This window comes from Ranitomeya variabilis, chromosome 5, assembly GCF_051348905.1.
Source record: "Ranitomeya variabilis isolate aRanVar5 chromosome 5, aRanVar5.hap1, whole genome shotgun sequence".
NCBI classification, from domain to species: Eukaryota; Metazoa; Chordata; class Amphibia; order Anura; family Dendrobatidae; genus Ranitomeya; species Ranitomeya variabilis.
The window spans coordinates 331,988,605-332,004,111 of NC_135236.1; the positions used below are offsets into that span (position 1 = coordinate 331,988,605).

The 15,507-nt window shown below is 44.4% G+C and overlaps 2 protein-coding genes across 3 annotated transcripts in view; one reads left to right on the top strand and one right to left on the bottom strand.

The window, feature by feature from the left end:
- CCDC146 (coiled-coil domain containing 146) overlaps positions 1-15,507 on the bottom strand; it is a 185,902-nt gene that overhangs the window by 66,151 nt on the left and 104,244 nt on the right. For both annotated transcript variants that reach the window (XM_077264713.1, XM_077264714.1), the window contains exon 4: positions 479-688. In XM_077264713.1, coding sequence (XP_077120828.1) covers positions 479-688 — 210 coding nt within the window. The remainder of the gene's footprint in view (positions 1-478; positions 689-15,507) is intronic.
- On the top strand, positions 4,368-7,538 carry LOC143775929 (uncharacterized). Its single transcript, XM_077264704.1, has 4 exons — positions 4,368-4,557; positions 4,877-5,072; positions 5,226-5,388; positions 6,177-7,538. Exons 2-4 carry the CDS (start codon positions 4,976-4,978, stop codon positions 7,027-7,029), a joined length of 1,113 nt encoding a protein of 370 aa, XP_077120819.1. The 5' UTR covers positions 4,368-4,557; positions 4,877-4,975; the 3' UTR covers positions 7,030-7,538.

Sequence of the window (15,507 nt, forward strand, 5' to 3'; positions counted from 1 at the left end):
AACAATCTAATAAATAAAAAGAAAACGTTATTTTTTTATACATTATTTGTGCCATAAAATAAATCATACAGATTCCCCAATAATTTATATGTACCATTCAACTATACAAAAAAGGCAATTTTTCCCTCATAAAGAAAATCTGATACAAACACATTAGTGAAAAAATAGCGCTTGGCTGAGCATTCATGTGTCTTCATTGGGGACAAAAACAAAAAGGATTGGGCATTGAAATTCCAAGTGCACCACTTCTTCTCTTTCCTGACATACCATGTCGGGGGAGATATGAGAGGCCCTTATAGACATCAGATATTCGGGCGATCCCACCAACATCTGTGGGTTTGTCTAACTTACACCATATATGTATGAGTGGCCTGAAATTATACATTTGATAATCCCTGACCCTTACAATTTATAGCCACAAATGGTGTCTTACAACAAATAAGATGAATGTTGGAACATTGTTTGAGGGGTCACTTACCACTCTAGCTTGTACTGGAGACGGTATTCCCTTTCTTCAGCTTCATTCAGGTCATTGTTGTATTTGAGCAATTGCTGTCTCATTCTGGAGACTTCAGTGTTTGATCCCTCCGGAAACTGATCGGCTTTTTCCAATTCATGTTGTTGTTGCTCAAGGAGATGTGTAAAATGTTTAGCGTCTTGCAACAGCTGGGTCTCCGATTCCTGTATGCTGCATGTAAGTTATAGAAAGGTTAGTAGCAATTACTTAGTACCCACTAGCCAAAAAAGAAATTACAGGAAGCGAAATTGACTGGATCAGAGAAGGGACCAACAAAAAATTATCTGGTCTCATTAAAGTACAGTAAAGCCCATGTATGTTTATTTGATGCAAAACCCCTTCGAAACACCATATGTTTCTATAAGGCTGTCTACATCCAATCAATCAATGTATCCTTTTTTTTTACATGGTTTTTCTTTTTAAAAGGGAACCTGTCAGCAGTATTGTGCACAGTAACCTACAGACAGTGTCAGGTTGGAGCTGTTATACTGATTACAATGATACCTTCGGTGATTAAATCTGTCTTGGGGTTGTTCTTTAATCGGTATTTTCAGTTTTGCGTTAATGATATGCTCATGCTTCGTGGCGGCCTGTGGCGGGGAGGTGGGTCTTCATGCGGTGCTCTGCTTAGATATTCATAATGCAGACTGCTGACAGGTCACTGATCCCTCACTGACCTGCCCCCTGCACACAGGCCAATAAACTGCACGTGAATTGCTACTTACAGTTGTGCTGCCTTCGATTTTTTTGATTTATCTATAAGGTGTGGTACATGTCTGGGAGGCTTTTGCACCCACCAATATTTTTTTTGTGCTGCTTTATGTTTCTCTATCTATCTATCTATATATCTATCTATCTATATATATATGTCATGGACGGGGTTTGTGGAACCATTATGCCTCCAACTACGGAGAGCCTGGAGGGGCATGACTAAGCGAGCACCGACCGGACTGTTCACTAGAGCCTCTGATGCTGAGCTTAGACTTGGCTCCCGATGAACCCCAGGTGCCACTCCAGGACAGACCAACGGACGCGCGGCAGCTGGACCCAGAAAGGACAGACTGGATGGTGTAGCAGGCAGACTGTGAATCAGAGTGCAGCAGACAGGATCTGCACCAGAGTGCAGCAGGCAGGATCTGCACCAGAGTGCAGCAGGCAGAGTGCGTGCCAGAGTGCAGCAGGCAGGATCTGCACCAGAGTGCAGCAAGGACTGGTACGCAACATTACACAACTTAGACTGCAGAACAGGAAGGTTGCTCAGGCTCCTCCCCAGTGGGGAGGAAGCAATATATACATAATGCCCCACAGCCATTGGCTGGGGAGGAAATAGCCAGTGCACGCGCTGACCCTTTAAAAGGGCGGGAGTGCGTGTGCTCTAAGGACATGGCTGGAAACTCTGCTGGAAGAATGCAGAGCATGGGGAAGGGAAGCACCGACCACAGCGCGGGTGAGTGAAGTGACACGCCAAAGATCCTGCCTGTCAGAGCAGGTATCCGGCATGGTGCTAACAATATATATATAGACACAGTAATTTTTTACAATTTTAAAACTACAAAATGGAAAATGGGCCAATGCAAAGATTTGGGCACCCTTGAAGATTTGTTTGCTGACATAATTTTGACCAAGGTTTCAGACCTTAATTAGCCTGTTAGAGTTATGGCTTGTTCACCATCATCGTTAGGAGAAGCCAGGTGATGCAAATTTCCCAGCTTTATAAAAACCCAGCCTCCTCTAACCTTGTGCAAAAAAAAGTAGCAGCTATGGGTTCTTCTAAGTAGCTGCCTTGGACTCTGAAAATGAAAATTGTGAATCTCACAAGGCAGGAAAAGGTTATAAGAAGATAGAAAAGAGTTTTCAAGTTGCCCTTTCCTCAGTTCAAAATGTAATTATGAAATGGCAGTTAACAGGAACAGTGTGTGTAAAGATTATAAGGGATAACTCAGGAGACTCTTTGCATGGAACAAGACAACTACAGGACACAGTTTTATAAGTGGTAAAGGCTATATTATCACATGGTGATTCAAACAGGTGCAGAGAGAAACTCAATTCCACAACACTAAATATTAAACGCAGCTTAACATTCTATAGGAAACTTCAAAGGAAAATGCAATCACGCAGAATAGGAAACTTCAGAGGAAAATGCAATCACACAGAAAGTCTATGAAGCACAATTATTCTTGAGGATACTTGACACGAATAAGTCCTTGGTAGTCCAAACACAGATAGATATGCTTATAAGGCAGTTCAAATAATATCTTAGGCTACGTTCACATTTGCGGTGTGCGCCGCAGCGGCGTCGCCGCATCGCAACGCATGCGTCGTGCGGCCCTATCTTTAACATTGGGGCCGCATGGCGCCGCATGTACATGCGTTGTCATGCGTTTTGGTGCGTCGTACGCCGCATGCGGCGTTAGGGCGCACCTGCCAGGGCGCGGCAAACGCAACATGTTGCATTTTTTGGGCGGCGCAGACTTTTTAAAAAACGCATGCGTCGTGTTTGCGTCGTGTTTGCGTCGTCGATGCGCCTTTTTTCCCATTGACTTGCATTGACAACGCAGACGACGCAAGTACTTGCGTCGTGATGCGTTGTACGACGCATGCGTTTTTCTTTCAAAAATGCAAAACATTGTCTAGACTTTGTCTAGACACTTAAAAAAAGCACTATATATATAAAAAAAGGGGGGGGGGGGTTTGCCATTGTCTTTCACAGAGCACACAGAGCAGACCGAAGAGAGGAGCAACCTGCTTTCCAAACCTGTAAGTATATATTTCTCTTTGCATAATTTTTTTTCTGTGTTTTATTTCTTGTTTTTGATTTAATTTGTGCAATGTTTGCTCTGTGATATTGTACGGTTATGGCACTGTAGGTTGTTATTGAATACTAACATTTTTTTTTAATGTGTTTCTGATATATGCTGGCGTTTCTTGTGTGCGGCCTTGCTGGGTTTGGATTGGTTTTGGATTTATTTTTGGTTGTTCTTGTGTCATGCGGATGTTCAATGCCTTTTATTTGTAAGATTTTTTATTGTAAAATTTGTGGTGCATGTCTTTTTCTGGCTTCTATAGTTGGGGTAACCGTATGGCGTTTTCTAGGCTCATGGTTATGCTGTTGGCATTTTTTTTTTCTTTCCTTGAGTGTCTTTTCTTGCTGGTGGGGGGCTACATTTATGATGTTTCATTTGTATATTATTGTTCCGTGCTGCTATATGCCATTATATGTTCAATTGTATTATGGTTACGTCGTTTTCTGTATGGCTTCCATATATATATCTCCTGTATTGAATGTTTCCATAGCCAAGTGTGTAGTTAAATTTTTTTTTTTTTTTGTTTGGGCCCTTTTTTAAAAATTTCTTGTGTTCTCTTTTCTATTTGACTATGGTTTTTCTTTTGGTTGCTGTATATTGTAACAGCGGTTGTCCCGTAATGTTTATTGCTTATTATCTAGAATGGTATTTATCGCCTTTTTCAGATGTATTTCTGTGGTAGATGTCACCATATGGTGTTGTTTTGGATCATGTCTTGTTGCTATTGTAAAGTATGGCGTGCAGTTTGCTATTTCATTGTGCCTTTTTTTTTCCTCTTTATTTTTTAATTTTTTATTTTTTAAAATTTGGACATAGGTGTCTATTTTTGCTTAATTTTGTTTGGGTCTATTCTTGTATTGTTTCTTCTATTGTATTCTCTTGCAATGTATGGCGTTGTGGTGGCGCTTTTTGAGTTTGCATTGTCCTATCAGTCAACAGTCAATTGTGGTTGTTTTAATGTTTTATTGTATGTGGCATTGTTAGCTTTGGATGTGATTTTTTGCTCATTTTTTCATTGCAGAGCAAACTTCCAATAATGGCGAGTGACTCTGAGCATAGCCAATCGGCGAGGGGGAGTGCGGTGAGTAATTATGTCCAGTTGCTTACTATTCGCTGCCATTTGTAGCATTGTCACTAATTTTTGTATACATTTTTTTACAGGCTTCTTCAAGTGAGGGAGAAGGCACACAGCGGGAGCAGGGAGATCGGTGCCAAGATGTGTCGTCAGGCCGGCAAGTGAGTATTTGTTGTTTTTTTTTTATCTTTTTTTTTGAGTAGCATCCTGCTGGGAGGAACATTAGGAGCAACCTGGTTTCACTAGGGCTGTTTACTAAGCTTAATTACATATAGCTTTTCAGGGCAGCAAGTATTTGGGGGAAGGTAACATACAGTTGAACTCCCTGCACAAAAACATTCAAAAATACAGGTGTAGAAACCATCAATATACATACATCAAATGGCAAAGGATAGGGCAAAGGTACAAATCATGCCAGGTGCTGATGATGGTTGTTTATATTTGCCTATTTGTAACCTTTTTGTTTTCTATTTTTTCTAGGTTTCACAACGGGACCACAGGGAGAGTATAGATGTGGAGCTCCTGATCTCCAGCATCCAGGAGCGTGGCCCGTTGTGGGACAGCCGTGACCCCCGGCACATGGACCAGGTGGTGTCGAGACGTTTGTGGGCAGAGGTGGCAAAGTCGCTGTGGGATGGCTTTGACAGTGCCTCAGCGAAGGACAAAGGCACCTTTAGTGAGTATTGCTGAGACGCTGCTATGACCCATCTTGCCCGGATAAACACAACCGTGTGTGATGCTATCAACGCGTAAACTTTACATCACACACGGTTGTTTTATCCATTTAAAATGCTACATATGTAACCTTTTTTTTTCTTTGCATTCACAGTGAAAAAGTTGAGGACCAGATGGCGATCCATAAAGGACCGTTTCAATAAGGGGCTGCGTGCTGAGGAGGAGCAATCGAGGAGTGGTGCTGCTGCGGCCAAGTCGGTGCCCTACAAGTACAACAGGGCACTACAGTTCCTAAGACCAATCCTTGGCCGCCGACAGTAAGTATTTTGTCCACATACCATATTGCACATTGTACATTGCCCAGACACATAACATATTGCACAGCCACATAGTTCATTGCCCAGCCACATAGCATATTGCACAGCCACATAGTACATTGGCCAGCCACGTACATTATGCATCCACACACATAGTATATTTACAGGCCACTATATCGCAGCCACATAGTACACGTTCTAGCCACGTATCCACATAGTACATTTCCCAGGCACATAGTGTATTGGCCATCAATGTAGTCAGCGTAGCATATTGGCCATCCACGGTAATTTTTTTAGGTTAAGCGAGAGTCCTTGTAGTCCATGACAGGTTACGTTCTGAGTCAGTGTAGTTCTGATCGCAGGAATAATGATGACGTCTCGATCACATGATCCTAACGTCATGGACATTCCTGCGATCAGATCAGCAAAGTCTGGTTTTTATTTTTTTTAAATTCTTTTATAGACCTTAAATTTTATATTATTTTTGCAACATAGCCGGCATCTTGAAATTAGTTTTTCACACAATAATTTTTTAAAAATATGACAGGGGTATGCATTGCCTTTGGCAGAGGGAATGTACAGTCATTTTCTGCCGTCGGTATGTCCATGATTGTTATCGTGAGCCCTAATGGTCAGCTGGCGATAACAATCAGCAATTTATTATAGGCCACACAGACTGAGAGACAGGGGATTGTAATGTTTTGATGTGTGATGTAATTTTTTTACAGGAGTTGGCGTATGTGATAGGTTATTAATTGAAGACTAATTTTTTCATTATCTTTTCACAGGACACACAGCAGCACCCTCCAGCAAGCTCCCCCCTGTGAAGCGGAACTTCATGGATCGCCATCTGAGCCGTCACAGCCATCCCACAGCGACAGCAGGCCTGCACCACCATCATCTGGAGAACCGGCTGCCGGTACGTCAGGTTTTCCCCTGCCCGAGGCCTCTGGCGCACCTTCGTTCGGGTATTCCCGACAGCGCCAGCGGGCCTCGGACAGGTCAGTCATGCCTGAATTTTTGCACTTGGGCACGGTGTTCCAGAACGGTTTCAAGGCGTTGAGAGATGAAATGTCCAGTATGGGACGGCGCCTTGAAATCCTGGAAGCCGAGCTCTCAAATCCGGCAAAACATTTTTTTAGCACAATTGCTAAAGGCATGGTGGAAAACCTTACGCCGGAACTCCAGATTTCGGTGATGCAGGACTGCAACAATTCTTACGTGAGGGCTCTGCAGCAGGCTCGGGTCGTGCAGTCAGCGACACTGCCCGTAGTGCCGTCGCTGGCTAGCATGACTCCGACTCCTGCTGCAGAGTCACTCCAGCCACCCCACCCTGGTCCAAGTGCCGAGCGACGCCACCACAGGCACCATACTAGTGTGCGGCCCACTCCTGCTCCTGCCAGGCCCTCATCCTCCCGTCGGAGTGCTTCTGGGGGAGATGCCGCAGAAGCCAGGAAAAAAAAAAACATAAGAGGAGGCACACAGACACACACACAGAGGCACAGGTTCTGGCTGCTCCAGTACAGACACCATCTCATCGTGGCTCTAGCCACAGCAGGAGCAGCCAGAGCCAACCAAGCCAAAAACGCAGGCGGCTTGTGTTGCCTCCTCTCTCCCATAGTGATGATGCGGTCTCGCTAGTGTACCCTGCGGGGGGTTTGGACCTGCCGTCAAGCCTCCTTGACTATGGCTCCTCCTCCTCCTCCTCCTATTCCACTCCCAGTCCACGTTCCAGGACTCAAAGCTACCGGTCACCGGTGGTAGCGGAAGTTGATCCCCCCTCGGCTGTTTAGGATACCCCCTAATTTTCTTTTCCCTTTTTTTTCTGTTTCCCCCAAATAAAAAATTATTTTATTGAATAAAATATTTGGTCTTCTTTTAACGTACACTTCTCGGCAATTCACTCCGTGCGCCATTTATTTGTGCTTCAAACACCTCATATATGCAATGTCAGACAGTATTTTTGGATTGTTTTTTTTTAACGTTTCTTTGGGTGTCTCACATTGCTGTATGAGGTGTTTCCAAGTGTTTCCAAACACTAAAGTGTATGAGTTGTTTTCAAAGAAAAAGGGTATGTGTCCACGCTCAGGATTGCATCCGGATTTGGTCAGGATTGTAATTCAATATTTGTAGCCAAAACTAGGAGTGGGTGATAAATACAGAAGTGGAGCATATGTTTCTATTATACTTTTCCTCTAATTGTTCCACTCCTGGTTTTGGCTTACAAATACTGATGAAAAAACATGAGCAAATCCGGATGCAATCCTGACCGTGGACACATACCGTAAAGGTACCTTCACACTTATGCTGCAGCAAAACAGACAATGATGCAATTCACTGCAGCATCGGTATTTGGTCGCTGGAGAGCTGTCTGTGTGACAGCTCTCCAGCGACCAACGATGCCGAGGTCCCCGGGTAACCATGGTAAACATCGGGTTGAAGTGCAGGGCGCACTTCTGATGTTTACCATGGTTACCAGTGTAAAATGAAAAAAAAAAAAAAAAACATTCACAATCGCATCGCCCGGCGTCAGCTTCCCTGCACTGACTGAGTGACGTCCCTCACAGCAAAGCGGTAAAATCAACGCTGTGCTGTGAATTTACTTTACGGCCGGCGCTCAGTCAGTGAAGGAAGCGGACGCCAGGGGACGCGAAGATGAGTATATTTATTTTTATGTTTACATTTAACACTGCTAACCAGGGTAAACATCGGGTTACTAAGCGCGACCATGCGCTTGGTAACCGTTGTGTACCCTGGTTACCAGTGTAAAACATCGCTGGTATCGTTGTTTTTGCTGTCAAACACAACGATACACGGCGATCTTATAAACAAATAAATATGTTAGATGCTATGGCATAAATTTAATTGAAAAAGGGTAGAAAAATTAGAAATATTTTTTATTAAACAACATTTTCAAAAGAGGGTTATCACATTAGTGAACTATAGGTAGGTGCCAAATTTGACATAAACAAACCAACCAAAACGGATTTATTGCACAGCATGTAGAATTATTTTATTACTACAATCACAATACAGGGATTTATTGGTGTATTTAAATCCAGAATAAAGTCCAACAGTAAAACATAAAAACTACACCATTGTATCTTGCCAGGACACACGGCCAACATCTGACACAAAATAGGCCGCAAAACGATCCCTCATCTGTGCAATTTCAACACTTGTCCTCAGAGGATGATCCTGGTAATCGGGCAATGGGTTGGCTATGGGTTCATCCAGTTCAATGTTCAGTCTCTCTTTGGTCAGAATATAATTGTGGAGAACCACACACGCCTTCACCACCTCATCCACTGTCTCAGTTTTCAGATTAATGGCGGATCCTAATATCCGCCATTTGGACACAAGGATGCCAAAGGCGCACTCCACAGTCCTTCTGGCCCTGGATAGTCTGTAATTGAACACCCTTTTGGTATGGTCCAGGCCCCGACTGGAGTAGGGTTTCAATAGGTTGCCAGACATTTGGAATGCCTCATCCCCAACCACAACAAATGGCATCGCAGGGCCTTCGGTGTGGGGAAGAGGTCGTGGCTGGGGGAAATTAAAATTGTTGTTATATAATTTTTGGCCCATATCCGACTCCTTAAATGTCCGTGAGTCATTTGAACGGCCAAATGCCCCAATGTCCACTGCCAGAAAACGGCAGTCGGCGCCAGCAATTGCCATTAGCACAGTGGAAAAATATTTTTTGTAGTTGTAGAACATGGATCCACTTTTCCCTGGCTTGGTAATACGAATATGCTTTCCATCCACCGCGCCAATGCAGTTTGGAAAAGAACACACCTGCTCAAATTTCTGTGCGTTTTCCTCCCAGATTTCTCTTGTAGGGACGGGTAAAAATTCCTCCCGGAGATTATCCCACAAAGCGCGGCAGGTCTCAGCAATAATTCCGGAAAGGGTGGAGACTCCAATCCGGAACTGAAAATGAAGGGATCTCAATGTCTCTCCGGTAGCCAGGAAACTGCAAAGAAGATAAATAAATTACATTAAAGTACATTGTAATTTATAAAAGTACATTGACCATACCAACCCCCCCCCCAAAAAAAAAAAAAAAAAAAAAGGGGAAGAACATATCACAGTCATTCAGCTACGTACCGTAGAGTGACCAGAAGCCGCTCCTCTGCGGAAATAGCTCTCCGGAGCTGTGTGTCCCGCCTGCCAATGGATCCTTCCACCCGACGCAGCAGATACCGGAAGCTGTCCTGAGACATCCTGGTGTACTCGAAATACTTCTCCAGGTTCTCATTCAGTTCGCCAAACAAGCTATGGTATGCTCCACGGCTCTCCCGGACTTCCAAGATAGGGTGTATCCAAAAACGGCGTTGACTCCATCTCCGTTTTTCCCTTTCCCTTTGATGACAACAGGCAACAGCATAGGCATGAGCAAAGGCTAATTCCATCTCCATATCCATGATAACACTGTCCATGGGACGCTCCATCATGAATACCAGCAAAATGGGAGGAATTCATGTCTGCCAAGGTATATATACACAATTGCATAAACACCAACCCTCTTCTAGCCATTGGTGGTCCCTTATCTATTGTGTAGACCCTTTTTTTGAGGGGGTGGGTTGAAGAATGACTCACTGTACAAAAAACGCATGCGGCGCAAAACGCTGCATTTTTTGTTGAAAACGCAACTGCGTTTCCAAAAAACGCAGCGTTTTGCGCCGCATGCGTTGAACGCATGCGGCGCAAAACGCTGCGTTGTGCATGCGTTTTGCTGCGTTTTTGTTTGCGTTGTGCGTTGCGGCGACGCCGCTGCGGCGCACACCGCAAATGTGAACGTAGCCTTAGCACAACCAGGGAGGCCTGGGTAAAAGTCTCAGGTTTAAGCAGAGCAGCAACAGCTTGCATGTCTAGCAAATGCAGATGGAAACAAACACAAGCAGCCAGATGGAGGATTACTGGAAACCGATGTATGCAGCAGAAACTCAGAGCTGAGTAGCAGGATCTCCACACAGGTTCACAGGAGCAGGTGCAGGTGCATGTGCAAAGCCAGGGAGTCGTCAGGAGCTGGATGCAAGGCAGAATACTCTAGCACAGACTAAAGGCTGGGGTGGAGTTATATAGCAGGAAGACACAGTGCACATGAGACCAAAGACGCCATCTTGGAAAAGGGCAGTAATGCACAAAAGGTAATCAAAATGTTCAGAGTCCTGAAAGTGTGGGCCAAGATAAGGTCTGGAAGACCAAGCAAAATTTCAGGGAGAGCTGCTCGTAGGATTGCTAGAGAGGCAATTCAGAACCCCTGCTTGACTGCAAAAGACCTTTAGAAAGATTTAACAGACTCTGGAGTTGTAGTACATTGTTCTACTGTTTGGAGACACCAGCATAAATATGGCCTTCATGGAAGAGTCATCAGAAGAAAACCTCTCCTGCGTCCTCACCATAAAATTCAGGGTCAAAAGTAGGGAAAAGAACATCTAAACAAGCCTTATGCATTTTGTAAACAATTCCTTTGTACCGATCAGGTTAAAATAGAACTATTTGGCCACAATGATCAAAAGTATGTGTGGATAAAAAAGGGCACAGAATTTCAGGAAAAGAACATTTTGCCAAGCATGGGGGTAGATTAATCATGCTTTGGGGTTGTGTTGAAGCCAATGGCACGGGGAACATTCCATGGGTAGAGGGAAGAATGTATTCAATGAAATTTCAACAAATTTTTGTTGACATAACACTATCTGTAAAAAAAGCTCAAGTTGAAAAAAGGATGGCTTCTATGAATGAATAATAATGATCCTATACACACGTTAAAATCCACAATAGACTACCTCAAAAGGCGCAAGCTGAAGTCTTTATAAGGGTCCTTACAATCCCTGAACATCATTGAAAATCTGTGGCTAGACCTCAAAATAGGAGCATATTGTGCCCTAGCCCAACCCATCCTAACCCAATCCCACCTCAACCCTCCCTTATCCTCCCTTCTTTTGAAGTCCACGCTGTCTGCATCGACTCCCCCTACAACAACCTCCAAATGGCCGTCGTATACCGACCTCCGGGCCCAACCACTACCTTTATTGACCAATTCTGCACCTGGCTCTTACTCAGTGGTCCTCCTCAGCCACCCACACAGACGGACACACATTAGACCTGGTCTTCACCTGTTTCTGCTCCCTATCTAACTTCACAACCTCCCCTCTCCCTCTATCTGACCACCATCTACTCACTTTCTCATCCCTGTCCCCCTCACCTGTCACCCATGTCCAGCAACATGCACACCAACGCAGGAACCTCGCACACCTAGACACCCACACACTCTCTGACTCTATCCTACTACTAGCATCCATATCCTCACTCCACGATACCGACACTGCCACTGCTTTCTACAATGCCACTCTTGCATCAGCTACGGTCACCCCTGTCATGCATAGCAGAGTGCGACGAACCAATAGACAACCCTGGCACAATAACATCACTTAAAAGCTTTGGAAAGTATTCAGATTCGAAGAATGGGGTTGGAAGAAAACGCATTCGCAAGATGATTTCACTGCACTCAAACAAGCAACACTCGCATTCAAATCAGCTCTCACCTCTGCTCAACAGGCCTACTTCACAACCCTCGTATCTTCCTTATCCCGCAACCCCAAACAGTTGTTCAACACTTTTAACTCCCTCCTCCGCCCACCACTGCCCCCTCCGAGTTCCCTAATTGTTGCCGAGGACTTTTCCATGCTCTACAAAAATAAGATAGACCAAACAAGGCAAGTCTTTGTTGTCAAACCACCACAACCCCTTTGTATAACATACCAATGCCCAAACCCCAAAACTTCCCTCTCCAAAATCACTGAAGGAGAGCTTGCTCATCTTCTCTCCAAATAACACCTCACCACTTGTGCACTTGACCCCATCCCACCTCCTCCCCAACCATACAACACTAATCCCATCCCTAACCCATCTCTTCAACCTATCACTAACTTCTGGTACCTTCCCCACTGCTTTCAAACATGCCACAATCACACGTATCCTCAAAAAGCCATCCCTTGACCCAAGCGCTATGTCCAGTTATCACCCCATATCTTTGCTCCCATTTGCATCCAAACTTCTTGAGTAGCACGTCCATACTGAACTTTCCTCTCACTTTTCATCTAACTCTCTCTTCGACAACCTACAATCTGGCTTCCGTCCCCACCATTATACTGAGACTGCCCTGACCAAAATTACTAACGACTTACTTACAGCCAAAGCTAACAGACAATTCTCTATACTCCTCCTTCTAGACCTGTCCTCTGCCTTCCACACAGTTGACTACTGCCTCCTACTACAGATCCTCTCTTCCTTTGGTGTCAAAGACCTTGCCCTATCTTGGATCTCCCCATACCTTACCAACTGCACATTTAGCGTTTCCTACTCCCATACTACCTCTTCATCTCGCCCCCTTTCTGTTGGTGTCCCTCAAGGCTCTGTCCTTGGGCCCTTACTCTTCTCAATCTATACACTCGGCCTGGGACAACTCATAAGGTCCTATGGCTTCCAGTACCATCTATATGCTGATGACACTCAGATCTACCTCTCTGGCCCAGATGTCACCTCTCTGCTCTCCAGAATCCCAGAGTGTCTATCATCCATATCCTCCTTCTTCTCCTCTCGCTTCCTCAAGCTCAATGTGGACAAATCTGAGCTAATTATCTTTCCTCCTTCTCGCATATCATCCCTACCAGATCTATCTATTAAAATAAATGAAATCACACTTTCCCCTGTCCCCAAAATCCGCTGCCTCGGAGTCACCCTTGACTCTGCCCTGTCCTTCAAACCGCACATCCAAGCTCTCACCACCTCCTGTCGCCTCCAGCTCAAAAATATTTCCAGAATCCGTCCTTTCCTCAACCCTCACTCTACCAAAATGCTCGTGCATGCCCTAATCATCTCCCACCTCGACTACTGCAACATCCTCCTCTGTGGCCTACCTTCTAACACTCTCGCACCCCTCTAGTCCGTCCTTAACTCTGCTGCCCGACTAATTAATCTCTCTCCTTGCTACACTCCTGCTTCCCCTCTTTGCAAATCCCTTCAATGGCTCCAAATTTCCCAGCGTATCTAGTTTAAACTACTAATGCTGACCTACAAAGACATTCATAACCTTTCTCCTCCATATGTTTCCGAACTAGTCTCTCAATCTTCCCTTCCATAATCTCCGGTCCTCCCAAGACCTCCTTCTCTCTTCCACGCTTATTCGCTCCTCACCCAATCGCCTCCAAGACTTCTCCCGAATATCCCCCATCCTCTGGAATTCTGTGCCCCAATACGTCCGGTTATGCACCACATTTGGATCCTTCAAAAGAAACCTGAAAACCCACATCTTCAAAGATTACAGCCTGTAATGACCACACGGCCACCTCAACACCATCGGAGCTACTGCAACCCTCACCCTACTGTCTCCTTCACCACAATCCTGTAGAATGTAAGCCCGCAAAGGCAGGGTCCTCTTCCCTCTGTACCAGTCTGTCATTGTTAGTTTTGTTTACTGTAAGTGATATTTGTATTTTGATGTAACCCCGTCTCATGTTCAGCACCATGGAATTAATGGTGCTATATAAATAAATAATAACAATAATAATAACTGATAACACGGAGGAGAAAACTAATGTATAGAAAAAAATCCTCCAAGAGCAAAACTTACCGTAATAGTAACAAATGTTGATTTTTTTTACCCATACAAACATTAAAACAATTGATAAAACTGGAAACTCTACAGTAGAGAATGTAGAAACACAAAATCATAATACACTGTATAAAAGCTATATTTGAATACACCCTGACCATCTTGTGTGCAGTACACACCAGGGGTAAGCTCCAGCACCTTTCAGCATGACACCAAGTGTTCTCGGTTGTTCAATAAGCACATAGCATTTTTTGTGTTTTTTCCACAAGAGTTGCTTGGTCATCATCACTATCCAAAGTGGTCACCTTATGTATACTGCAACCTTGCAATAATTGAGGCCAGGGGAACTATCCAGACTGTGATTTACAAGTAATAACAGTTGTGTTTTTATGTTCTCTATATACACTCACTGGCCACTTTATTAGGTACACCTGTCCAACTTCTTGTTAACACTTAATTTCTAATCAGCCAATCACATGGCAGCAACTCAGTGCATTTAGGCATGTAGACATGGTCAAGACAATCTCCTGCAGTTCAAACCGAGCATCAGTATGGGGAAGAAAGGTGATTTGAGTGCCTTTGAACGTGGCATGGTTGTTGGTGCCAGAAGGGCTGGTCTGAGTATTTCAGAAACTGCTGATCTACTGGGATTTTCACGCACAACCATCTCTAGGGTTTACAGAGAATGGTCCGAAACAGAAAAAAAATCCAGTGAGCGGCAGTTCTGTGGGCGGAAATGCCTTGTTGATGCCAGAGGTCAGAGGAGAATGGGCAGACTGGTTCGAGCTGATAGAAAGGCAACAGTGACTCAAATCGCCACCCGTTACAACCAAGGTAGGCCTAAGAGCATCTCTGAAGGCACAGTGCGTCGAACTTTGAGGCAGATGGGCTACAGCAGCAGAAGACCACACCGGGTACCACTTCTTTCAGCTAAGAACAGGAAACTGAGGCTACAATTTGCACAAGCTCATCGAAATTGGACAGTAGAAGATTGGAAAAACGTTGCTTGGTCTGATGAGTCTCGATTTCTGCTGCGACATTCGGATGGTAGGGTCAGAATTTGGCGTAAACAACATGAAAGCATGGATCCATCCTGCCTTGTATGGAGCATCTTTGGGATGTGCAGCCGACAAATCTGCGGCAACTGTGTGATGCCATCATGTCAATATGGACCAAAATCTCTGAGGAATGCTTCCAGCACCTTGTTGAATCTATGCCACGAAGAATTGAGGCAGTTCTGAAGGCAAAAGGGGTCCAACCCGTTACTAGCATGGTGTACCTAATAAAGTGGCCGGTGAGTGTATATCCTCATGGCAGACTAACCACAAAAATATGTATGGAATAGGATATAGTGCACAGCATCCAGAATCCATTCCTGACCAAACTCCTGCAGAGTGTTTTTTTAATTTCTGCACAGTTTGTGTTGTCATCTCCAGTTTTATCAATTGTTTTAATGTTTGGATTGTTAATAAAAATCAATATTTGCTACTATTACATTT

Coding starts and splice junctions, on each gene's coding strand:
- LOC143775929 (XM_077264704.1), top strand. CDS start 4,976: ATGGACCAGGTGGTGTCGAGACGTTTGTGGGCAGAGGTGGCAAAGTCG. Junction 5,073..5,225: donor GAAGGACAAAGGCACCTTTA/GTGAGTATTGCT, acceptor TTGCATTCACAG/TGAAAAAGTTGAGGACCAGA. Junction 5,389..6,176: donor CCAATCCTTGGCCGCCGACA/GTAAGTATTTTG, acceptor ATCTTTTCACAG/GACACACAGCAGCACCCTCC.